The sequence below is a fragment of the Epinephelus lanceolatus genome, chromosome 16 (genome assembly GCF_041903045.1).
Source record: "Epinephelus lanceolatus isolate andai-2023 chromosome 16, ASM4190304v1, whole genome shotgun sequence".
Classification (NCBI taxonomy): Eukaryota; Metazoa; Chordata; class Actinopteri; order Perciformes; family Serranidae; genus Epinephelus; species Epinephelus lanceolatus.
This window is the reverse complement of record NC_135749.1, coordinates 33,695,004-33,722,442: the sequence shown is the minus strand read 5'-3', so window position 1 is coordinate 33,722,442 and position 27,439 is coordinate 33,695,004. Positions and strand designations below refer to the sequence as shown.

The 27,439-nt window shown below is 41.5% G+C and overlaps 1 protein-coding gene across 1 annotated transcript; it reads left to right on the top strand.

Annotated features, from left to right (window-relative positions):
* The first annotated feature begins 12,686 nt into the window (after window positions 1-12,686).
* LOC117263555 (major histocompatibility complex class I-related protein 1-like) lies at window positions 12,687-26,117 on the top strand. Its single transcript, XM_033637056.2, has 9 exons — window positions 12,687-12,791; window positions 17,372-17,417; window positions 17,504-17,714; window positions 17,939-18,208; window positions 19,657-19,935; window positions 20,394-20,696; window positions 23,863-23,958; window positions 25,396-25,413; window positions 25,609-26,117. Exons 3-9 carry the CDS (start codon window positions 17,666-17,668, stop codon window positions 25,653-25,655), a joined length of 1,062 nt encoding a protein of 353 aa, XP_033492947.2. The 5' UTR covers window positions 12,687-12,791; window positions 17,372-17,417; window positions 17,504-17,665; the 3' UTR covers window positions 25,656-26,117.
* Window positions 26,118-27,439: the final 1,322 nt, after the last annotated feature.

Here is a 27,439-nt window from a genome sequence, read left to right as displayed (position 1 = left end):
AGTGTTAATATACAATAGACTATGTGCAGTTTATGATCTGTGATATGAATCTCAATTAAACGTCACCATCAGCCACACGTTTTCTGTTAACAGACTAACCCTTCAGATCTGAAAATCAAACTCTCTCCCATTCATCAAAAATAGAGAGTTTATATGAATTGTCATCTTGTTGAGTCCACATCTAAACCAATCAGCTGTTAGACCAGGTGAGAGCCAGGCATTTCCCATCACGCCCTGGGTCTTGCAGTCGGTGGAGAGCAACTGCAGTGCCTGGCTCTAAAAACTGCGGCTGCCTCGCTCTCGCGATTTTATCGCCGTCCACTTTTGTAATACATCAGAGCAAGTTGGGATGAAGTCGGATACAAGACTTACCGGCATGCATTGTGCGCCGATCACTGGTGATCGAATCTGTGCAGGCCTGGCTCATCTCGAATGAGCCTAATGTCAAACAATCATATCTGTTTAACACAAAATATACATCAACGTTACAATAGTCATGAAACTGGAACTCTTTTGATTTTTTTAACTTGGAAGGTTCATCGTTCCAGTGAGATCCGAGCACATTCTCTTCCTGGAAAAGATCACACTCTAACTAACAAAGTCTCTGAGGTGAGCAGGTTTATATCTTTCATAGATTTAACAGGTGAGACTGTCCTGGCTGGGACATCCGGGGCAGACTGCTGTTCAGGTGGCTTAGCTGAAGGAGATCCGTCTCCCTCGCTCATCACTAGAGGCAGTAGGCCTACAGAGCCTTGTTCAGTGTGCTCCAACAGCAGCAAGTCTTTCTTGGGCTCCAAGTTTGGCGCTGCTTCTGTCAGTCCAGCTCTAACTTGACCCCCATGTCTCTTCATGGTTTGATCACTTTGACACCCACGCTGATTGTGTATGACACAAGACCTGAAGAGCTCTGGATGACTGCTGGCATCCATTCAGGGCTGTGAGAGTAGTTTGTGATGAGCACTGTGAAACTTTTCAGTTTCCTGTTTGTGTCATGGGCCTGCACCCCCACCCACCTGAACAACGCCATCATTAAGTTCGTGGATGATACCACCATAGCGGGGCTCATCTCAGGAGGAGATGAGACTGCATACAGGGAGGAGGTGAAAAGACTGTCAGCATGGTACTCCATGAACAATCTCATCCTCAACACCAAGACAAAGAGCTGGTAGTCGACTTCAGGAGGAGGAAATCTGACATTCAGCCTATTGTCATCAATGGGGACGGAGGGGAGATGGTCTCAGACTTCAGGTTCCTGGGCGCTTACATCAAGGAGGACCTGTCATGGACAACAAACACCACGGCACTCAGGGGCAAAAATCCCATTTCATAGTTGGGGGGGACAATAAACAGTAAAATTTTAGAGAATAATTCCAGGGGGGGACAAGGCAAAAAAGTTGTTGCCTGTCTTTTATACAACATCTTTTACTGCAATTTGACGCTTTAATCTTCTCTCTCTCTCTCCAACAGGCAGGCATAGGACCTTTCTTAGCACTGGCTGAGTCCACCTGCACATGTCCAGATTTAAAACAAAATGATTGAAATCAAATTAACATGTACACATCGACAACAGTCAGGTGCGCCGTGCTGTCCAAGGTGCTGAGTGTGTCTGGAGCAGAGCAGGTCTCTGTCTCCCCGTGTGCAGTAGTGTGAATATTTACGCTATTAAGTAAACGGAGAAAACATGTCTCTCATTGTTTAATAGCAGCAAAACAATAAGGCTTCATTCATCAAAGACCGAAACTCGATCTCTCCTTCTCTCCCTCTTTTTCATCTGGCTCAGGTGTGTGGAATGGATCCTTCGTCTCTTGCTGGCTGCAGGAGCAAACCGTTTTGTTTGTTTTTTCGTTTTTTTACCGGCAGTGAGATAAACCTTTCCTGCAATTAAACTGGTGAACTGGTTTATAAACAGTGTGCTCTGAGATCTGCCGTTGTGCACCTCAAAACCGTGTGTAATAGTCGCGTGTAATGACCGCTCCTCGTCAGTTAAACTGCACGTCTGTCATGTTTTTCTCACTGACAGGTGGAGAGACAGATATTAACTATGAGCCACTCCGTCACTGACTGCTCTTGTCCTGTCCTCTCCCTCTTCTTTCTCTCCTGTCCTCTCTGACTATCACTAAACTCTGGCTTTTGAACAATGCAGGAGAAATGTTGCAGACAGTTTATATTATCAGCCTGGGCCTGGGGCTTGTTGTAACAGTAAATGGGATGTGTTGTAATTTGTGTAAGTTAAACTGTATCTGTGTGAGTGTACATCTTACCCAGCAGGATGTGGGCAGCGGGGTCCAGCCACACGCTGCAACTGCTGCCAAGTACTAACAGCTGCTAGACCCGCCCGTTGGAAGGAGTGTGGGATTTTACACTACTAGGAATGGGAGGGGGGGACGAAATCTTTTAAGACTTAAATAGCACATTATTGCGCAATTATAATGAGCACCGCTTACATTGTGCTTTCAATAAATACTACTGCATTGTTCAAAAATTATTAATTGTGTCTCAAATTATTCTAGGGGGTACAGCTTTATTGAAGGGGGACTCATGTCCCCCCTGTCCCCCCCGGGATTTCCGCCCCTGACGGCACTGCTGAAGAAGGCACAACAGAGACTGTATTTCCTAAGAATACTCAGGAAGAATACCTTAACACAGAAACTGTTAGTGTCCTTCTACCGTTGCACTGAGGAGACAGTGCTGAGCCACTGCATCTTGCTGTGGTTTTCCAGCTGCATGGCAGCAGACAGAAAGGCACTGCAGAGGGTCATTAACACTGCCCAAAAGCTCATTGGCTGCCCTCTTCCATCTCTTGAGGACATTTACAATACACACTGCCTCAGGAGAGCCCACAGCATCCTCAGAGACCCATCGCACCCTGGTCACCACCTATTTGAACTGTTGCCCTCAGGGAGGCACTTTAGGACCATCAAAGCAAAAACAAACAGACTGAAAAACAGCTTCTACCCGAGAGCTGTCATCGCACTGAACACTGCACAATCCTGAAAATACTTAAATATTCACTAAATACTCTACGTAAGGGATAATGTATTCCCCTGAAGGGAGTTTTTTTCCCCAGTATTCACCGGCTCATTATCCCGCTTATTAAACGGCTAATTATTTGAATAGACAGAATATTGATTAATTTTACAATTTTTATTGATTTATAAATTAAATCGGGAAAAGAACAAACTGCCGGCAACGGCTGAGTCTGTGCTATAATAGGAGGGAATCAAGAGAAAATGAAAAGAAAATAGCTTAACAATGCACATAGGCTATAAAGCGGACTTAAAGTTAAGATCTTTTTTTATTCTGGTAAAGGCTAATGTTTAACTTTCCAAGATTATGATTCAACATTTATTATTTACAATCATAGCTATGTACGTTTCCATTTTTCACAACACAATAATCATTTCTCCTGTCACTGACCATTCAATGATTAGGCTATATGTCTTCAACAAAAAGTCAGTGACAACTTAGGCTATCTTCCCTTTATGTCAAAGATCCTTGAGAAAGTAGTCGCAGACCAGCTGTGTGATTTTCTCCATGATAATAATTTATTTGAGGAATTTCAGTCAGGATTTAGAGTGCATCATAGCACTGAGACAGCACTAGTTAAAATTACAAATGACCTTCTGATTGCTTCAGACAAAGGACTTGTCTCTGTACTTGCTTTATTAGATCTTAGTGCAGCGTTTGACACAATTGACCATCAAATTCTACTGCAGAGACTGGATCACTTAATTGGCCTAAAAGGTTCTGCACTAAGCTGGTTTAAATCTTATTTATCTGATCGTTTTCAGTTTTTTGACGTTCATAATGAATCATCCTTACGTACCAAAGTTTGTTTTGGAGTTCCGCAAGGTTCTGTGCTCGGACCAATCCTATTTACTCTATATATGCTTGCTTTAGGTAACATCATTAGAAATCACTCTATAAATTTCCATTGTTATGCGGATGATACTCAGTTGTATATATCGATGAAGCCAGAAGAAAGTAATCAATTAACTAAACTCCATAACTGCCTTAAAGACATAAAAACTTGGATGAGCACCAATTTCCTGATGTTAAATTCAGACAAAACTGAAGTTATTGTTCTTGGCCCCAAACAACTCAGAGACTCTTTATCTGATGACATAGTTTCTCTAGATGGCATTGCTGTGGCCTCTAGCACTACAGTAAGAAACCTCGGAGTAATATTTGATCAAGATTTGTCTTTTAATTCTCATTTAAAACAAACCTCATGGACTGCATTTTTTCATCTGCGTAATATTGCGAAAATTAGGCCTATCCTGACCCGAAAAGATGCAGAAAAATTGGTCCACGCTTTTGTTACCTCAAGGCTGGATTACTGTAACTCTCTATTATCAGGTAGCTCTAGTAAGTGTTTAAAAACTCTCCAACTAATTCAGAATGCAGCAGCATGTGTACTAACAGGAACTAAGAAACAAGATCATATTTCTCCTGTTTTAGCTTCTCTGCACTGGCTCCCTGTAAAATCCAGAATTGAATTTAAAATCCTACTGTTAACTTATAAAGCTCTAAATGGTCAAGCTCCATCATATCTTAGTGAGCTCATAGTGCCATATTATCCCACCAGAACACTGCGCTCTGAGAACGCAGGGTTACTCGTGGTCCCTAAAGTCTCCAAAAGTAGATCAGGAGCTAGAGCCTTCAGCTATCAGGCTCCTCTCCTGTGGAATCATCTTCCTGTTACGGTCCGGGAGGCAGACACCGTCTCCACATTTAAGACTAGACTTAAGACTTTCCTCTTTGATAAAGCTTATAGTTAGGGCTGGCTCAGGCTTGCCCTGTACCAGCCCCTAGTTAGGCTGACTTAGGCCTAGTCTGTCGGAGGACCCCCCTATAATACACCGGGGACCTTCTCTCCTTCTCTCTCTCTCTCTCGTATTCTATTACTGCATCTTGCTAACTCGGCCATTCTGGATGTCACTAACTCGGCTTCTTCTCCGGAGCCTTTGTGCTCCACTGTCTCTCAGATTAACTCATATCGCAGCGGTGCCTGGACAGCGTGACGTGTGTGGTTGTGCTGCTGCCGTGGTCCTGCCAGATGCCTCCTGCTGCTGCTGCCATCATTAGTCATTAGTCATACTTCTACTGTTATTATACACATATGACTATTGTCACACATGTATACTGCCAGATATTAATATATACTTTCAACATATTGTACCACAGTAGCCAGAACTATAACTATAATATTATTACTTTCAATAATGTTGTTGTAAGCTACTGTCATTACCTGCATCTCTTTCTCTGTCTCTCTCTCTGTCTCATTGTGTCATGTGGATTACTGTTAATTTATTATGCTGATCTGTTCTGTACGACATCTATTGCACGTCTGTCCGTCCTGGAAGAGAGATCCCGCCTCAGTTGCTCTTCCTGAGGTTTCTACCGTTTTTTTTCCCTGTTAAAGGGGTTTTTTTGGGGAGTTTTTCCTTATCCGCTGTGAGGGTCATAAGGACAGAGGGATGTCGTATGCTGTAAAGCCCTGTGAGGCAAATTGTGATTTGTGATATTGGGCTTTATAAATAAAATTGATTGATTGATTGATTGATTGATTTCTATTTATAATGTATATTAAATTGGACACTGCCATTGAAAGTGACATTAGACATTGTAAATGGGATGGCTGGGATGTTAAAAATTATAGTCACTGTTGTCATCCGGCTGTGGCTCCGGAGGTGACACACCTGTAAACAAAATGTTTATTGTTACTGTGCGTTCACACCGGACGCGAGTGAAGCGAATTGCACGCGCGTGACGCGAGTAACGCGCCGCGCGTAACGAGTGGGTTTAGACGCCTGACCATTTTGTTAATTTGCGTTATCGCGTCATTCGTGCGGGTAGCGGGGAAGCCGACTGTGCTAACCGGAGCTAAGCTAGTGCTAACGTTCATAGTACAACCATTCTGCAAACTAATAAAAGACACATATTTACAGAACTTACCAAGTAGACCAGTCTCCTCGGCGACTTTCACCCAAGCCTGCTCCTTTTTGTTGCGGCCTCTGTAGAGTAGACACATAGTATCATATAGCTCCGGGTAGCGGCACACCGCAATGATAAGTTTCTCCTCCATCTCAGCATCAACAACTGGACGTCGGGGTGTCAAGACGTCACTGACGACCAGGGGTCTGTATCACGAAGCAGGATTAATGTCTTAGCGAAGTAACTTCAGGGTTAACCCTGGGTTTTTGGTCTCACGAAGCCGGTTCAGTTCTTATCGGGGTAGATCACCATGGTAACTTACTCTGAACGGCTATCCTGCTCTGGAGCAGGGTAAGTTCACGGTTGAATCTAATCCTATAAAAAGCACCACCCACTGGCCAATCAGCTGTTCAGAAAAAAATGACTCCGCTGACAGAAATGCAGCCCAGTCATGACGGGAAGTTTAATTCATTTGATTGATTTTGATTTGAAAGTTTATTTTGAACATTAAAAAAGAAAAGAAAGCAACAACAACAGACAATGAAAAGATTGTTCAAAAAGGAGTGGAAAGAAGTCAAACTTTCATCCCACCCCTTCATAAGAAAGAAACTGATCATTTGCGAACACTTAATATATTAGTGCCAACATTTTGTTTTGTTGGAGGAAATGATCCCTGTTAAAGATAATGGGCCTAATTGACAGCTTTGCTGCTGGAAATGTGGAAAGTAGCCTATATGTCTACACTTCATGGTGTTTGAGGGATTTTCCTTTTTGTTTTTTAAAGAGGGAGACTAGGTATATTTTTGCGCAGCTGTTAATTTCTAACACAGCTCAATATCAGGATGATTTTATTCAGACTATCAATTTGGTGTTGATATGATTTGATTGTGACATCAGCTTTAAGCTTTATTGTAGCATATATAACGTTATGACAAAGAAGACCAATTTATCAGACACAATGATGTTAGACGATAATTGTAATACACGCAATTCATCTGCACAGCATTGATTTCATGGGATTCAAGGATGTGATCAGTGTCAGATGTACAGGTACAGGTACTGTAGCTACTTGAACCAGTGATGAGTAATTTAACTTACACATAATTTTATTTGCTACCTTGTTTTATCTTGATTTTTCCCTCTCTCCTCCTGTTTCTTCTTTCCTGACTCGTTTTTTTTCTTCTCTATCATGTGATTTCATTGATGTTTTGACAGGAGAATTTCTTTGATAAGCTTTTAGTGGCTTCTAACCTCTCCGGTACTTTTCTTTTTTTAATCTTGTAAATTTTATACTGTCTGTTTTTAACATTATGTGCAAATAAACTAATCTAAACTAAAAAAACATTATTCATCCCGTTATGCGTTGCCACGCATGTTTCCTCCTCCTGCAGCTGCCACGGTGTTGGCCTTTTCTGTAATGTTGCTTTTCTTCTCCTCATATTTTAGTAGAATTAATCTCTGATCCTCACGAGAAATACTTCTCCCTCACATACGGCGCTCTGTGAGGACGCTCAGTGACGCTCAGTGACGCTGCGCTTCTCTCATGATTGTGATTGGTCCGCTGCGTGCGCGTTCACAGCTCTTGATAAAGCAACACTGGGTTGAGTTACCGAGTTGATATCCAGCGTCGTGATACCGATTATCCTGATTGCCATTGTTAGGGTTACTCAACCCAGGATAGGTCTGGGTAACCCAGGAAAGGTTGATCTCGCTTTGTGATACAGGCCCCTGATAACCACCATCGCTGCTTTGTTGTTTACCTGCTCTGGAAGTCCCAAATATGTCGGAGGGCCAAACGCCATCGTTTTTGGGTTCACCCTATCCTGCAGAAGCCCATCCAGCTCGGCGAGTTTCACCGCCTCCTCCAGGAACTCCGTCTGGATGATAGCCGCTTTCAGCGGTACTTCAGGCTGACTGGGGCCCAGTTTGAGGACCTGTTGGCGAGGGTTGGCGCCAGGATCTCCCGGCAGGACACCAACTACAGCCGCTCCATTTCAGCTGCGGAGCGCCTGTCCATCTGTCTCCGGTGAGTAGCAGTTTATTGCTATGTCAACACACGGCAGTGACGTTGGGAGAATCTCAACGCTGATTTGCTTTCGCGGCACAGCGTCACGCGCTAGACACCTCTATCGCGTCCATCGCATTCATCGCGTCGCGCTAGACGCGTCCATCACGCCGCCCGGCGTGATTTCGCGTCTAATCGCGTCTTTGCATTGACTTTGTATGTAATCTTGACGCGCAAATTTGCGAATTCGCGTTTGGTGGGAACACAGCATTAGACTACTAGTCGTAAGAAGCTATTATTAGGCTACTATGACTTTATCAAAGCGATCCACTAGACCTACTGTTTCCTGAGGACAGGATCCTGCTCCAATTTGCCCGATCCGAGGTGGACGGAGCCCAGTAGCTCTTGAGGCTGCTTTCACATCTGTGCCCAGTTACAGACATGATCTGACGACTCTCAAGGCCAGCCTGAGAGAGAAGCTGGACAGCGGTGCTTCTCAGGCTGTGATTGGTGTATCGTTGAGAAAGTCCGGCTGCCATGCTGATCTGAGGTAACACCTGCCCAAAGAAATTGTGTCCCATGGGTTCACGAGAAAAAACAAAAGTCTCTTTTCAAGTCTCTGTTGCCCTCTCTCCCTCGTCTTGCCAAATGCAGCTGCACATCAAACCACACTTTTCGGACCAACCCGACAGCTGTGTACGGAGACAGCACCTCTGAGCATCTGAGCAGCTGCATATCTGTAGCTGAGATCGGGGTTGGTGGTGACTCATGTCCTTCCCGTTTTTGCGGAGTTTTTTTTATTACTGATTTAAATACCCCATTGCTAGATTTGAAGGCAGCACTGTTCATAATGTCAAACTTTGAGAAGTGCCGACAAATAGCACCCCTGAGTGAGATATAACTGGCAACGGAGTAGGTTTGACCGTTGGAGTTTTGCACCGATGGATAAAAGGATCACAGCACTTGGTTTAGCTCTTCTGACCCATAACTGTCTAAATCTGTTGTCATTTTCTTCTCATTCAACCAGTCATTAAATACCTTCAAGCCCCATAAAGTGCTCCGTTTGGTGTTTAGTTCATGTCTTTCTTCTTCGATGCGATCAACCTCCCTGTCATCCACAATCTTGTGTCTCCTCTCTTTTCCATGCGCCTCTGAGCATCCCTCTTCTCCGGCATTCTTCTCATCTTCAGCCAGTAACCATGTCTCAAGATTTTCATGCTCACCAAATATATTAAAACTTACATCATGAAAATAGTCCATCTTTGTATTTTGTAAATTATTATTTTGAAGCGGTAACGGCTACGTTAGCCCGATAAAAAAGTAACTGTTGTCAGGGCAGCGTCCCCAGCAACGCTGGGCTACATAGCAACTGTGTAATGACCGTTGCTACTAGCAGCGGTCATTACACAGTAATATCAGACCGCTGAATGCCGCAACTGACCAATCAGAATACAGCATTTAATAGAGCCGTGTAATAATGTGCAATATACAGCCATCTGTGCAATATTATGCTGTCTGTGTAATATTCCTTTAGTGATATTTCTTATTTATAGTTTCTTTTATCATATTTCTATAGCTGTTGTTTTGCTGCCTTGTTTTTAATTTATACCTTTATTGCACTGAATCTGCGAGCTGCTACCTCAATTTAATTGTACTTGTACAATGACAATAAAGAGATTCTGATTCTGATTCTGTTTCTGCTGCATTTTAGCATCAAGCACAACAAAATCCAGAACAGATCTGAGTCTCTGTGACATCATCAGCTCTGCAGGTGATGTGATAACTGAACAGAAACCTAGACAGTCTGGTTGACAAAGTCTTTCCTTTCATCTTTTTCATTCCCTTCTTGAAGGTTTGGATCGCCCTCTCCACCAACCCATAAGAGGATGGGTGGAACGGTGCCGACCTCACATGATGAATGCCATTTTTCTTCATAAATGACTCAAACTCTGCACTTGTGCAACAGGTACCGTTGTCAGACACTAACATTTTTGGTAGGCCAAAAACACTGAAACTCTGAGGTAGCTTCTCTATCCTGTGATGTGGATGTCTTTATGGGATATTTGTCCATCCACTTTGAGTGCGCATCCACTATCAGTAAGAACATTTCTCCTTGGAGGGGGCCTGCATAGTCCACATGAATTCTGGACCATGGCAACTCGCCAGCCTTGCCCCAGTAAGGCAGGGCCATCCCCTTTGACCACAACAATGGGCAGCTTAGCACTTTGCTGCTTGTATTTGACTCTGACAAGAGCTGCACCAATCACCTAACCAGGGTCTCCTGTATAAGTCTCCAGCTTAATCCTGACTGGCCTCACCTGAGGAGCTTTTCCCATTCATTTTCATACTCACAGTATATGGGTCTATTTTTCTCAGAAGCACTTCACGCATGTGACCCAGTTTGCACTTCATGCACTTCAGTGTTAATGTGCCTTCTTCTGAACGATCAATGTTACTGTCCTCCTGCTTCTCTTGCACTTTGTGGGAACGGTAGTTTGAGCTCCGCCCCTTTTTACTCTTAACATTAGCTCATTATGTATTCCCTTTGTTTTGCATTGTCTTCTTACAACATGCTCTGGCAATGTGCCCCACTTTTCCACATGCATGACACATTCAGATGCTGTGAGATGTACTTTGCAACGGTAACACTCCTTTGTAGCTCCCTTGAACTCTCCAGCCTCATGTGAGCCTTTGTTTACCTTAAAGCACTTTGCTTTTGCACTCGGGTTTTGCAGATCCTGGGCATTGTTGTTCACTGTCTCCACTGCTGCAGCAATTTGACAGTGCTTAATCAAAAGTCGAATCCACTTCTGCCAGGAGCCGTCTTTGAATCCGGTCATCATTAATCCCACAGACGATCCTGTCTCTCAACATCTGCTGTAAGGTGTCACCATAGTTACAGTCCTGTGCCAGCCAATGCAATTCTGCTGCATACTCCATTACTGATTCATTAGCCTTTCGATTTCTGGAATCAAACTTCTACCTTTGCACAGTTTTGCCTGGCTTGGGATCAAAGTGTTTTTTTAACAGACTCACCAGTTCCAAGAAGGTCTTGTCTTTGGCTTGGCTGAGAAGGTTCCACATCAAGCTGTATATTGGTGCTCCGACGGCACTGATCAGTATGGCTCTCTGCTTGTCTCTGTTGTCAATGTCATTGGCTGCCATGAACATCACTATTATTTCACAATACTCTTTCCAGGTTTGATTTTTTGAGTCATACACTGCAAGCATACCAGTTGTAGCCATTTCTTCACTCTTTGTTTCCTCTCCCCCTTCTCACACAGCTGTCCTCTGCCCCACTGTTAAGCGCAGCATGGCGTTAGCTTTAGCCACTGCTAACTGACTCGTTGCCAAAATGGTGTTGCATCTTAACTGAAATGGAATGTCCACAACATTTCAGGTTCTGTCGGGAAACTTTACAGTTCAAGGAGTGTGGCATACATGACATTTTCTGCTCTTGTAACATTCTAGGGACAGATTGTTGTTTATCAACTAATGGTCATTCCTGATTTGTTCCTTAGTGAGTACTCAAAATGTTGTGTCCCTTATTGTGAAGTATCACCTGGCAGGCTGACATGCGAAACTTAGAAAAAAACATGGTAAACATTAAACTTACTTGTTTAATCTACATACATAGCCTGAAGTCCATGCAAAACATAATGTATTATGTCCCTTGTACTCATCAAGATGTTCTTTTGTCAGCTGATTTTCTTTTATTCCACCTGTGCAAGCAGGTTTGTTCTTGTGATGAGTAATCTATTTATTATGGGATCTTTGGCCAAGACAGCTGCAGTGACAGATACCTTGTGTTAAACATGTGTTATCAGTGGGCCCACAGGGAACCTGCGCCTGCAGAAGTCTAGTGGCAACTCCATAGTTCTCCCACTTGATTTAAAATATATACGTATAATTAAATGCATACACCTATTTCTTAAATTATTATTGTTTATCACGTGACAAGCAAAACTAAAAAACAAATCAAAAATCAGCTACATTCTGCAGATTTTCATTATTTATCACTGTAACAGTAAAAAAAACATTGGTTCTAGTCATCAGGAAGAAAGGAACATCTGACCTCATTTCTTGCTAAACGTGTTATCTTAAACTGTTTTGTCTTACGATCTACAAGGAAGATGAAATGTGAATCAAAATAAAAGCTGGTTGTGCAGGTTTTTTTGTTTTGTTTTTACAATGACGGAGTCAGAGAGGGAGATAAAAACAGAACACAGAAGTACAAATCGAACTGAAACAACTTTAGTTTGTGTGTAATTTGACAGACCTTTATAATCCACAGTTCTGGTATTATCAGGAGAATATTAACAAGTTGTCACTGAAACTACTGCTGTGCTGCAGACAGTGCCCTTTGTAAAGCATGCTGTACTCACTGACAAGTACTTTATAAATAAAGCTTTACAGGTGAATTGCATCAAGTCCAATGGGTCAAATTTTGTGTGTTATATGATACACTGCCTGCTTCTTCTAAAGGTCTGTCTGTGCTTGTCTGCTGCTAAAGACACATGAACACATAACAGAGGCTCAAATTACCACACAGAGTCAGGACAAGGAACAAGTCTCTGTTGAATGAACTGTGGAGAAAATATGCTGTCATGCTATTGATAACATCTGTGTGTGTGTAAAGGGGAATTTTTTTAGTGGTTACCTGTAGGGAGTCACTCACAGGTGAACTACTTAAAATATTCAGAGAACGTAAACACAACCAGCAAATGTCTTTTGACTGAGTGAAAACATTAAACCGACAGACTCTTCTCAGACACACAGCTCTTCTCCTCTCTAAACAAGATGAAGAAGATGATGACGATGCTTCTCCTCTGTCATGCTGCATTTGCCGGTAAGGTCATGATACATGCTAAGATCAAAAACTATATTTTTATTTTCTAATTTTTGTTGGTATGACTATAATTAATTGTACTGTATGTGTTCACAGATACTTGTATGTTGGTTGTCAGGTGAAATTAAATAAATGTATGAGCTAAAGATAGCCTAGATGATGTGTTCATTGAGATTTGGTTACATTAAATGGACTTATCAAAATTATATCAAACAGCATTTACAATGTTTTCCTTGGGTGTCCTGTACTGATAGTAACTGTAGGCTATTTATACACTAACACTCTGTATCTGCAGTGTGCGTGCAAGTCAGTTCAAGTTTAAGGAATATCATTTAAGGTGTGTAGCCTACTGGTATTGCTAAAAAGGTCTTGGAATATATAGACTTAATTTTCTATGGCATGCAAAAGTTTGGGCATCCCCAGTCACAATTTAGTTTACTGTGAATAGTTAAGTAAGCAGAAGATGAACTGATCAACCTGATCTCACAGAAATACGTGAAACCACGGAAACAATGCCAATGTAAAGTCAATTAGGATCCTTTGTCGTGGTGGACACATGGAGTCCCTGATTCAACAACGTCCTGTATACACACAAAACACAAAAGTGTGCTGTTTAACTCTGTTATAATTCCCTACCAATAATAATAATAATAATAACACGATAGTTCGGCTGTACTAGATATTTGATATATTCAGTAGATTAACTACTTACAGTAGTTTCTAGTGTATTAGCTAAAATATTGAAAATTAGCCGACATCTTTACTTTTTCTTACCATAGTTCATCTAGGTGCAGTGTCATTACTAGTTCGGCTTTATTAGATATTAGATATATTCAGTAGATATATCTTTTTTCAACCCTGTTTAGAACCCTACTTTGCAAATCAGAAGAACTACAACTATGTTGCTGATATGTATCAAACTGCATGGCGCGGTCCAAGGGAATTGTAGTTTTTAAAAAATATCAGTGTTTTTCCCAGATTTGGAAGTTGTAAATACTGAATTGAGAGTACACTGTGGACTTTAAGGGGATGGTAAACACATTTGTGAAATCAGATTTTAAATATCTAATTTCTAAATGGGTGAAAATTAATTTTATCCATATTTTATCCATATCTGACAGCACCCTCAGTTGTTGACTACACTCACATGATAGCTGAGGTCAAGAGCTCTCTATAACAGTTGGTCCCATGTCTGTACCCCCTTTCGTTGCTGAGTTATAAGCCCTCAAACATGCACTGAAGTCAAGGTTCAAAGGTCAATGGCTGAAAGCAGGAGCCATGTAGAATCATCATACTGACATATGTTAATCTCCAGGTTGAGACCTTTCCAATGATGTATTTGGTTTAGCTCTATGACAAGGTTTTGATTTTTTCATTTTTTGGACACAAGCCATGCCAGGTGTAGTTTCAGAGAGCACTTTGAAGGCCCAGTGTATAAAATGAATTTTGTTAGTTTCTTTGCTTGTTTTTATCTTTTTTACTGTAGATAATTACTAAAATAAGTCATCCTCAGACAATACAATACTACTAAAAAGTAAAACCAATAATAACAATAATGAAATAAGCAAAAATTATATTAAAATTATACTGAAATTTTAAAATCTATTTACAGAGTAAATAGATAACTTAGATACAATTTATTATTGTTTAGACACTTCATTATTGCTTAGATACTATTTAGCCTATTATTGTTAGCATGTTCTACTTTTATCTACTGTAGGTTATATGTTTTAATTTATTTAACAACAAATTTATTTTATGTTAGGCCTACATTTTTATATTTTATGTCATTTATCATAGTTTAGTTCTTAACTCCAGTGTTTCCTCAGTGGAGTGGAAGCTTCTGCACCGGGGGGGGTGGCCGCTGGTTCTGTGTAGAGATGTACCTATACCACTTTTTCCTTCCCGATACTGATTCCGATCCCTGAACCTTAGGTATTTCCCTGAACCTTAGGTATCTGCCGATACCAAGTACCGATCTGATACCAGCGTGTAAAATAAAAATGTATGGGATATGAATTGTTGTATGTCTCAACTCCTAAAACTCTGTGTAAAATATTAAGAAATAAATACATAATAGTAGAATGAATGCCATAAAACTTTTTTTTAATTATTATTATCCAGTGTTGACACAGATCAAGACACAGGTTAAAGTGCAGCCACACAATTTGGTAAAAAAGATATTTTAAAGGCTACAGTATGCTTTTTAAACTCCGTTCCGTTTCCGTTTTGTTTGCCTGTAGCATGCGTATGTGTAAAGCTGCGTTCACACCAAATGCGAATTCGCAAATTCGCGCGTCAAGATTACATACAAAGTCAATGCAAAGACGCAATTAGACACGAATTCGTGCCGGGTGGCGCGATGGATGCGTCTAGCGCGACGCGATGGACGCGATAGAGGCGTCTAGCGCAGTGCGCTACACGCGAAATTCGCGTCCATCGCCTCATTGCTCGAGTTGAAAATATTGAACTTTTGAGGCGAACTCGCGTGACGCTGTGCCGCGAAAGCCAATCAATATTGAGATTCTCCCAACGTCACTGGCATGTGTCAACAACGTCAAGTTGTTGACACAACAATAAACTGCTACTCATCGGAGACAGATGGACAGACGCTCCGCAGCTGAAATGGAGCTCCTGTAGTTGGTGTCCTGCCAGGAGATCCTGGCGCCAACCCTCGCCAACAGGTCCTCAAACTGGGCCCCAGTCAGACTAAAGTACCGCTGAAAGCGGCTATCATCCAGACGGAGTTCCTGGAGGAGGTGGTGAAACTCGCCGAGCTGGATGCGCTTCTGCAGGATAGGGTGAACCCAGAAACGATGGCGTTTGGCCCTCCGACGCATCTGGGACTTCCAGAGCAGGTACAAAGCAGCGATGGTGGTTATCTCAGCCATAGTCATCAGTGGCTACCCGGAGCTATATGACACTACGTGTCTACTCTACAGAGACCGCAACAAAAAGGAGCAGGCTTGGGTGAAAGTTGCCGAGGAGACTGGTCTACTTGGTAAGTTCTGTAAATATGTGTCTTTAATTAGTTTGCAGAATGGTTGTACTATGAACGTTAGCACTAGCTTAGCTCCAGTTAGCACAGCCGGCTTCCCCGCTACTCGCGCGAATGACACGATAACGCGAATTAACAAAATGGTCCAGCGTCCAAACTCGGGTGTTACGCGCAGCGCGTTACATGCGAGTAATTCGCTTCACTTGCGCCTGGTGTGAACGCTACATAATGACGTGAGGCATTATGTGGTAGCCTATCGGACAGGTCATGGGCTGTACTCGCCAATACCCGATACCGCATTTTAGGCAGTATTGGAGGCATTTACGATACTGGTATCGGTACAACTCTAGTTCTGTGGCGCTGCCTTGGGGTCCACTCTCCCCTGGTGGAGTGGAGGGGGAGCGGGTTGCCGCCCCCTGATGCGGACGGCTCCATGTGATGGTGTTTCCTCTTTGGTTCTTCCGTGCTCAGCCTTATTTTTTTCTTCTTCTTTATTTATTTATTACTGGCATTTGGATTCGGATACGGTGGACGGACGGCAATCTGAAATGGAATGAAGCCCACAGACGGCAGACAACAGCTACAAAACAGTAGTGGAATGCGCCCCATCCACCCACAGCACAATGCTCTTAAAGCCCCACGCTATCAAAAGCTGGCAAAATACATTTATTTTATTTTATGGCCTTGACATTAACCTGTCATATTGTTGAGTTATCAAGGACACTTCCACGTTTTTGTGTGTGTACAGGAATGTTAAAGATATCATTGAGGAAAACGAGGTTGACGTGACGTGATTGAATCAGGGAATCCGTGTGTCCACCATGGGAGAGGATCCTAATTGACTTTACATTGGCATTGTTTTCGTGGTGGCAGCACGTAATTTCAACCCATTACGTGCTGCCACCCCGGAATGCGGTGTTAAGTGGACGTGGTCATTTCACGTATTTCTGTGAGATGAGGTTGAGTCTGGCAGCTGACGGTTGCTCACTCTGCTGCACTTCAGCAGTTAACAACCAGAGCTAGTTGTTAATAGCCAACACTGCATACAATACAACAAACTCCAATTATCTATTCAACAACTCCACCCTCCACAGTCAGACACACATGCTGCTTATTTACTGAGGAAATGCAGCTCACATCTCGTGCTAACGGCTGACACTGCTCTGGTGTGAGTGTTTTGCAGGTTAGCAAAACATCCTGGTGCTGACTGTTTACTGGAGGTTACCCTCTTAAGGTGCTCTGATCTCATTCCACTCATACAGATCAGAAAATTATTTCAAGCATGACTCGGCTTCCTTGTTTTAAACATTTTTCTAATACAGTTCATAAAATAATTTATCACTTTTTTTCTCTTCTCTCATTTTGAATGTCCAGTAGCTAAGAATTAGTCCCGTCTTGTTTCGTCAGTGAAAATAACACATACATTATACATTATTTTAGCTCAACGTATCATCTTTGTCATGAAATAAGGATGTTGGCAAATGTTTTTTGTCATCGTTTTTGTTTACAAAATGATGGCAGATCATTTTAGTAATAACGCATATTAAAACAACTATTCATACATACCATTATTTCTTTTCAGTTTAAAAGAAAACCTGCCTATTTCCTTGTTGACTTTGATCATTCAGGTAAATTTGCATCTCTACAGTCTGTGCATTGTTTTTCTGTCACTTCTACTGAGTTTTGTTTCTCATTTGGCTTTATGTTATTTCAGTAGAAGCAGGAGATTTATCCCCCCTCCTCGCCTCAATAAGTTTCATACAGTCCCTATTTTAGTTGCATCAGAACAGAGACACTCCCTCCTCACAGTGCAGGAAAAAGCAGAAACAAACACCTGACCAGGTGACCAGCTCGGTCACTTCTTCATCAAAACAAGATGAAAAATCTACTTTTGCTGCTTCTCTTGTGTCACGTGTCATCATCAGGTGAGATCACACTGTGAATATTTGCTTCACTTTCCACTGGGCTCTGTATTTTGTTCCTGCGTAGCGCCAGGACACACTTGTTTAGTTTCACTTTCACTATCAAAGTACTTTAGAATTTCATAAGACTGTAAGTTTAAAATGGATCACACTGAATATATCATATTTATGATGAAGGTGACGATAATGTGTGAATTTAAACTGAATGTTCCTCATTTGTCCTGCAGTAAAACACTCCCTGAAGTTTTTCCTCACTGCATCTTCTGGAGTCCCAAACTTCCCACAGCTTGTGGGTGCTGTAACGGTTGATGACCTTCTGCTGGGTAACTGCGACTCTAATAAAAAGATAATAGAACCAAAACAAAAGTGGGTGAAAACAGCATTAGAAAACAATCCACAGCAGTTGGAGTGGTACACTGAAGAGTGTTTTCAGATCCTGCCACATATCTTCAAAGCCAAGATGGACAGCTTGAAGCAGCGCTTCAACCAAAGTGGAGGTACAGCTTGTATTTCACTCTTACTGTTAAAGTGCTCAGTGTCTTAGCTGTAAAGTAAAGTGACCCTCACTCATTCCCACTGTATGATAATAAAATTCAAAACATCAATAGTCAAACCAGAAAAGTGCACTTTGTAGAGCACTTGTTCTCAACCTTGGGGTCGGGGCCCTCATTAAGGGAGGGCAAAACTTCACAGGAGTCACAAGGCCTTCTTGATCTAAAGGGGTGTAAGAAAACGTTTCTTTTAAATATACAGTAGGCCTTTATCTCAGCATTTCATTCATTTCTGTGAAGAAAAGTAAATTAAATGTTATTTAAAGTTTAGCTTATGATTCATGTTATAAACGCACTGTAAAGACCTGAACAGAAGCTACACTGCTTATTAAAATTAAGGGAACACCTAAATCACACATCAGATCTTGATGAACAAATGATTCAAGTTGAAAATCTTTACTCATGTACATTGTTTAATTTGTTGAGAACAAAATGATGTAACAACGGTCAGTGGAAACCAAAATCATCAACCCACTGAGGGATGGATTCAAAATCACATTGAAAATCAAAGTAAAAAACTGAAATCATAGGCTGATCCAACTTCAGTGAATTTTAGGAGAGCAACTCATAATGTGACTCAGTCTGAGTTGTTCATACAGGCATGCGAGGGCTCCTGATAATGTCTGGGGATGTTCCTGATGAGTTGGTGGACAGTGTCCCGGGGCACTTCCTCCCAGACGTGGATCAGGGCATCAGTGAGCTCCTGGACAGTCTGTAGCAGTAGTTGGTGGCATCAGATGCACCGATACATAAAGTCCCATAGGTGCTCCATTGGATTTATGTCAGGGGAACGAGAGGGCCAGTCAATGGCATCAATGCCTTCATCATCCAGGAACTGCCTACACAGTCTGACCACATGAAGCCAGGCATTGCCCTGCACCATTAGGAACCCAGGGCCCACTGCACCAGCATAAAGTCTGACAATTGCTCTGAGGATTTCATCCCGGTACCTAACAGCAGTCAGGGTACCGTTGGCTATGACGTGGAGGTCAGTGCGACCCTCCAAGGATATGCCTTCCCAGACCATCACTGACCCACCACCAAACTGGTCGGTCACATTGAATTTGAAAAGATCACTTCATTGTTCTCACGTCTCCATGGAAAACAGTGAACATATTGATTTATTGATTGATTGGGGAACACATTTAACATCAGAAAAACTATGTCATTTTAAAATTTACAGTTACAATTGTAACTTTTAAAATGTTAAATAGAAATTGTGTTCATTACTCACGTAAAGAAAAAGTGCACTGATGATCTGCTCTTGAATCAAAAACATACCACAAGACTGGAAGGATAGCAGAGCATCACATAATGTACAATATGTTTAAGATCATCTTTCCACTGGAGGTATCATCTGTACATCACTGTTAATGACAGTCTCTGTTTCTCAGATATCCACATTTTCCAGAGGGTGAGTGGCTGTGAGTGGGATGATGAAACTGGAGAGAGGAATGGTTTTATGCAGTATGGTTATGATGGAGAAGACTTCATATCATTGGACCTGAAGACACTGACATGGATCGCTCCGAAACCACAGGCTGTCGTCACCAAACTGAGATGGAATGCTGACAAAGTCAGACTAATAGACCATGAAAACTTCTTAACTCATGTTTGTCCTGAGTGGCTGAAGACTTATGTGGCCATGGGAAAGAGCTCTCTGCAGAGAAAAGGTAGAATCACATGACCTGATGTAGTTTCATTAACATAACAATGTTCATACAACCTGCTCAGAATGAACTGCTGTTGTATTTTCTCTCCAAACTGTCTGACATTAACTTGACTGACATGTTAAAGTGCTCTGACATTTCTGTCCATCAAAGCTGAGACTGTGATAGTTAGTGCACAGTTAGCATGAGTTAAGTAAGTTCACAGAGTTTCAGAATAGACATATTGCTGTTTCATTGAACATTGCTATAAACTGCTTTGCTGTAATCCGCAAAAACAGGCGGATGTTGGATTGTTGTTGAATACTTATTTATTCATTTATTTTGCCAGGGAGAATTTTCACACCTTCTGTTGTTGATTGAGATCACTTTTAGATTAACCAGCAACAATTATCTACCACTGGTATGAAAAAGCATCCAGATTTACTGTGCACATATGTCTTCACTTGCTTCTCTCTGTGCAGACCTTCCCTCAGTGTCTCTCCTCCAGAAGTCTCCCTCCTCTCCAGTCAGCTGCCACGCTACAGGTTTCTACCCTGACAGAGCCATGATGTTCTGGAGGAAAGATGGAGAGGAGATTCATGAGGGCGTGGAGCTCGGAGAGATCCTCCCCAACCACGATGGATCCTTCCAGATGAGTGTTGACCTGATCCTTTCATCAGTCCCACCTGAAGACTGGAGGAGGTACGACTGTGTGCTTCATCTCTCTGGTGTGAAGGACCACATCGTCACCACACTGGACAAAGCAGTGATCAGGACCAACATGGGTAAGAGTGAGATCAGAGGGTGCTGAAAGGGACTGCATGTCTATAGCTCCTTTTACACTGCCTTTTTAAGGCAGGAATTTTACACCATTATGCTGCCTAACTGTTTTGTATAAAAGGTATAATGGAGGAATGGGGTGACAGAGTTGTCTCGCCTTTAAGCCAGCAGTGGAGGTAATGGCACAAACATCTTCTTTGACTCAACAATGACCTGGCTAGATTTTGATGGTCAAAGGTCAAGGTCACTTTGACTTTGCGTCTGTCCCATTCTCATGGACATACGCTGATTTTCACCAAATTATGTGTGTAAAATAATGTCATCATAACATAATATCCGAAAGAGTCAAAGATCAGCTTATGTTTTATAATTTAAAGCTTCTTTGCAGCAACATCCATATTTGAAGCATCGTCTACTGTCATGATTACACATGAGTCTGGACAGACATGACTGTATACTGTAACTGCAACTTGACTGATTCGCTAAGGTTTACCATCGTGAGGTGCTAATTCAAGTTTTACATAATTTTCCACAGTGTCGGCTTTTAAGTCTAGCACATGAGGGTTTCCATATATTTTTACAGACACACACTTTTAAGATAACAGACAATTATCCTGTATTAACTGGACTCTAATTCAGTCTTAGTTCACAGCAACAAATCCAAATGTAAGTATGAATGAAACACTGGATGGATGGATGTGCCTCTGTTCTGACCTGGGGGCTATTCCATCAACGTAGCTAAGAATATCCAGACTAAGGTGTAATCTTGAAGTTTGACTAAACGCCAACTCCCAATCTAGCGCCAACCCGTTCCATCACGTGAAATCAGCTGGCTTCAACTGACGCTAATTCAAGCCTCACCTGTTAAGTCTCAACTCATGCCGAAAATAAAAAGCCCAAACTAGTTGAGTGCCGAAAATGTTGCAGAATGTCAAAAAGCAAAGGAAAGGAGCGAGCGGAGGCTTTTTCTGTGGCGGAGCAAACGTTCCTTATGAAAGTGTATGAGGACTATAAGGACATGATTACGAAAAAAGGCAATACTGCAGATTAATAAAGAAAGGGAGGTGGCGTGGCAGAATATTGCTGACAGGCTAAATGCATAAGTGACAAAGAAAATTCAGCATTTCAGCATAATATCATGTTATATAAATCCCACATCAAAGGGACAAAATATATGTAGATATTACAGCTATTAAATCTAACAATTCAAGTATGCCTAATGAAATTCACCAAATGTGTAAATTAATATTAGTGACAGACTATTTATCACATTTATCTACTGATTCCTATGTACATTTCAGAAGATGCATTTAATCAAACTGTTTGAGTCATCGCATTTATCACATAATTGATTGTAGATTATGACATTTCTGAAATGATCAGTTAATAGGAAATAATCACATTACATTTATCTGTTGATTGTAGAAAATGACATTTAGCAAATTCATCAATTCAGTGGAGATGAGGAAAACTATTAAGTGAATGCAGGTGATAGTGAATCAATTATCTATTTCTCATCATTTGGGAGTCAATTGTAAGCTCTATCCCTTATTATATCAAAATAAGGAAAATCCCCTTAAATGTATGGAATGTGCTATAGGATGATGAACAGACATACCACAATGGTGTGTGTCCCATTTTAATGTGGTTGCTTTGTGTCATGGTTAATTCATGAATATAAAAGATAACCATATGTTAATGTGAACAAATCAAGCCCTATGCATGATGTATGGTGATGCTAGAAATAATCAAAATGAATAGAAAATACACCCTTTTTACCTCTCTGCAAACAGTTGCCTTGCTTAGCCTCTCAGCATCATCAACACTATACAGGAATGTACCGCTAGCAAAAAACCTCAGTGCAATACAGACTGACTGCACAGTGGTCAGAGACTGGCTGCAGCGTGTGACCTTTACAATGTGTGGTTCCAGCAAACTGCATAGATACACTATGCTTTGCCTGCTGAACCGGTACCTCTCCCACAGATAGGAGTCTGTCTGTATCAATGGGCTGGTCCTGTCCTGGAAGACCCTTCGGGCTGGTGGTGATTGGAGAGCCCTCTGGACAATGTGGGCCTCCTCATCAGCAGGATCCTCAGTGAAGGGGCATGCCATTATTTCCTAATTTCCTTTCCTAGAGTGTGTCCCTCTCGTTCTCTTGGATGCACTCCTTATATGGGCGTTGTCAGTTGACCTTAATTGGCTGTGAATTTACTAGCCAATTGGAAACAGAGTGGGGTGGGGATGGGAGGGCAATCACATATTCATGTGGTTTGGTGTATAAAATATTTTTTTAATGCCTCAGTTTCATTTTATTATAGTTTTGTTTTTATTAGTTTGATTTTGGCTTTATTGTTGTAAGTGGTTTTTTTATTATCTTATTTTTATCACATTTAAATTTGTTTTATAATAGTTAATGTTTTTTTGATTAATTATGTTATATATTTTACGTTCTACATATGATTTTATCAACATGACAGTTCTGAGTGTGTAAAAGCACTAAAAATCATGCCAAAAGCACGCACATCTCACCGTGGGAGGGCAGGTGCTGAGTTGATAGTCGTGGATGAAACAAGGGTGAATGACTCGCAACACTGCAGGACTCATTGCAGAAAAAAAATATAATTTATTGCACCGTGTGCACCGTGTGCACTGTGTGCTCTTCGTCAGACGAAGAACACACAGCTCAAAACGTACGTCACAGTGCAATAAATTATATTTTTTTCTGCAACGAGTCCTGCAGTGTTGTGTAAAAGCACTGGCAGAACTGTCTTTTCGGTGTCTGTTCTTGTCTATTGACATATTTTCATCATAGATGGAGCAAATCCTCACCTTAATCCTGCTACAGACCAGGATTGCCCGGCAGCACAAGTTACCATGGTTACTAGGCTGGGATTCAGGTTAACCACCTTGTTGGAACAGAGTTGTGGCTCAGGTTGATGGAACGGAAACCAGAGTTTATCTTGATGTATCAGGCTTAGCCAGAACCATGGTTTCCATGGTTACTGATGTGAGGCTAATCTTAGCCACTTTGATGGAACAGAACTCTGGCTAACATTAGCCAGACTTGGCCATTTAAGCCTGGATTTGCTTTTAGCCTGCTTGATGGAATACCCCCATGCTTTATCTGTACTGATCGTAAGTTTTGTTGTTGTTGTTGTTGTTCAACAGAGAAGCCCAGTGACATGACCGTCCCCATCACTGCTGCAGTGATTGTTCTTGCTCTCATCGCTGCCACTGGATTTGTCATTTACAAAAAGAAGACAGGTGAGAGAGAAAAATGGAAAGAGCACTCAAGTGTCTTTTTGTGGCAGTCAAGATGCTACAGTGATGATAATCAACAGGAATTCTACAGATCTTTTAAGCCAACATTAACACACTTAGGGGCGGCACGGTGGTGTGGTGGTTAGCACTCTCGCCTCACAGCAAGAGGGTTGCCGGTTCGATCCCGGGCGTGGGAGCCCTTCTGTGCGGAGTTTGCATGTTCTCCCTGTGTCAGCGTGGGTTCTCTCCGGGCACTCTGGCTTCCTCCCACAGTCCAAAGACATGCAGATTGGGGACTAGGTTAATTGATAACTCTAAATTGTCCGTAGGTGTGAATGTGAGCGTGAATGGTTGTTTGTCTCTATGTGTCAGCCCTGTGATAGTCTGGCGACCTGTCCAGGGTGTACCCTGCCTCTCGCCCAATGTCAGCTGGGATAGGCTCCCCCGCGACCCTCAAGAGGATGAAGCGGTTAAAAGATGAATGAATGAATGAATAACACACTTAGTTAAATCAACTCAGCCGCTGAAATGGTTAGATTGGCTTTATATAGTCTCCATCCACCACTTCCACTATTTGATCATTTAAGTGAAACTCCCACACTGCCACACAACCATGTGGTTCATCACCACAACACCTCGTTTGGTCTGAATGTAATCTTGGAACCGATCAGTATCAGTCTGACAGACAATGGCCAATATTTCGAGAGTTCAGATGTAGCAAGTAGGTATCAGGGCCATGACTTCCTCTTCTGTGTGTGGATCATTGCAACCAGTCTCTCTAAACAGATATCAGAATATGATTGCAGAAACATTTTCAATAAAGCTTACATAAAGCTAGGTTGTTGGACGATAGCTGATGGGCTCCTAAGTTGCATTTCAGCTAATGTGTTCTGCCTCTCCACATGGACTGTTTACCTGCCACTCAAACATGATCAGCCAATACCACCCAAACTACAAACAGACTACAGATTCTGCATACATATGCAGATACCCGTTTTTAGTGTGAGTGCTGCCTTAGCTGAGCTGATTTCTGGAAAACTTGTGTCCAATAACCAGCTGGTTAAGAGGATTGAGGAGTCAGCTGTCAGTGATGGTATGAAACAGTCAATAATACAAGTTTTCCAACAACTGTGAATCACTACAGCTATGAGAGGTCCTTCAGTATACAGGCAGAAATGTGCACACAAAATATTAGGCTGATGGGTTCAGTAGTTTGTGAGTTCTCTGGACAGACAGATAGACACACGACCAAATGCATGATCCCCTCTAGGTTTATGCCTGGCAGAGATAGCACAATAAAGACTGAACAGAAGAGTGGATTAATTGATTTTTCAGTGGCAGTGAGCAGGAGAGGTCATACTCATTGGGGATAAGGTGACAAAAAATATTCTGGCATTTCCAACTGCAACTGAAATGATTTGTCTTTTGTTTTGATTTCAGCCAAACTTCCCCCATCTCGTAAGTAAAACTTAATTTTATTTTTTTCTACTGATCTGATTCACACTTAATGCTGCAGATTAAAACAGGTTTCACATTTATTGTGCAGATAAACTTTTCAAGAATGTTTCTTGTATTTACTGTTTATAAAAGTTCAGAGCAGGGTGAGTGGAAATCACACAGTTTCACACTAACAGTTTGTTTCTGACCACACAGCTCCTGACAGCTCTGAGTTTACTGAGGAACTTAATCCAGAAACCTGATGGACAAAAAGAGTAAACACTATGATATGTGTCACTTTATAACTTTACAGAACTTTACAAGACTGAAAGATTGCTTCCTGCAATCAGAATGAAGTGGTTGAAGTCTGTTTTACAAATTTCTGTTTTTTTTTTTTCAGAAACCTTTTTTTCTCATTTATTTCCTGTTTCCTCTGTCTATGCATGCTAAATTAATGTTTTTGATTACTGTGGAATATTTAGGTGGGGGTAAGAGAATGGTGTCACTTGTCAGAGGGCTCAGCAGATTTATAACACCACAGCTAACCCAGGACCTATTGATAGGTCAGACATCATTTAACATGATTACTGGGCTTCTATAGGAATCCATACAGGCTTTGGCACATTTTCCTGTGTACTGATAACCATAAATGAATGTGAAAATCAAATATATTGCTCTCTTTTAGTGCTGATGTTTTGCTTTTCAATAAAGTCCCCAAAAGTTTGTCTGGAGTCCACATACTCATCTTTGACTATAGCTGCAGTAATATGAATATTATGTGAGCATTCAGTGTTCTTAAAAGAGTTGGATGAGAAGATTGATATCAGTGTCAACTCTGAGCAGAGGAAGCTCCCAGACAAGCTTAGCTTAGCATGACCACTAGAATTCTAACAGCTTGCCAGTAGCTCTGTCAAAGATGCTTCTGACAACTTCAAACATGGCTGAGGTGTGAAAAGAAACAATGAAATGTGACTTACCGTAAATTGTGTTTATTTATATATTTATTTAATTTGCATAATCACATAGCTATATTATTGTCTATAATGTAAATATAAGTTATTTTACTGTGAGCAAAAACTGCTTCTCATGCTCAAAACTGTTTTATAGTGATGGCCGAATGAAGACTCATGAATAATTTTCTTTATTTTCTCAGCCCAATAGATGGCGCTTTTTGTTCAACAAAAGGTTTAAATCACACTGAATTGCCATTCTTTGAGCCCCTCTCTTTAAACCAAGAGCACCATCTAGGGGGCTCAGGAAATAAAGAAAAAGCTTCATGAGGCTTCATTCAGCCAATACTAGTTTATAGGTAAAGTTAATAGATGAGTTAAGTCGGTCGGCCACTCTTCACCTGTGACAAAGTAACTTGTGTTTTTCTGACGTGTCAAAGAGGTGAAGATGTTTTCTTGTTGTGTTGCTAAGCTGTAGTGTGTTTGGCTCTCTCCGGTTCCATAAATGGATCCAAGTGAACTATGATCTGATGTGATGTCACCATAGGAGAAGAATTTGTTTTTTTGTTTGTTTTTTATGTAAAATATAATGATTAATAAATTGGTGGCACATCATATTGCTGCCATTGTTGCTGTAGTACTGAACTTTAATAATAATATTAATAACCTATTATGGATATATGTAGTGCCTTTCAGGGTACCCAAGGCTGCTTTATGGGGTAAGAAAACACAAAATGAATAAATCACAAAAAAACAAGAACGGAAATAATGTTAGCAATGTTTTTTGGTGATGAGTGAGCTAGAGGCCACAAGCCTCTTCAGCAGTTTTTTGTAAATGTCGAGAGATGGAGCTTTGTGGATCTTTGCTGGGTTAGGAGGTTGAGAGCAGACCCAGATTCAAAGACCGTAACATCTAGGACAGGGTTTAGGGGTGGAGGAGGTCAAACAGATACTCGGGTAAGACTGTGAAGGGATATGTAGGTAAGCAGGAGTTTGTAGTGGATGCAAGATTTGACCTGAAGCCAGTGAAGTTGGAAAAGGGTGAGGGTGATCTGATGCTCGGGCTAGGTATGGGTGAGAACCCCGGCAGCTGAGTT

Bases quoted from the DNA above. Each gene is read 5' to 3' on its own strand.
- LOC117263555 (XM_033637056.2), top strand. From the start codon at position 17,666: ATGAAAAATCTACTTTTGCTGCTTCTCTTGTGTCACGTGTCATCATCA. The intron at 17,715-17,938 runs GTGAGATCACAC...TTTGTCCTGCAG, and splicing joins GTGTCACGTGTCATCATCAG to TAAAACACTCCCTGAAGTTT. The intron at 19,936-20,393 runs GTAGAATCACAT...CTCTCTGTGCAG, and splicing joins GAGCTCTCTGCAGAGAAAAG to ACCTTCCCTCAGTGTCTCTC.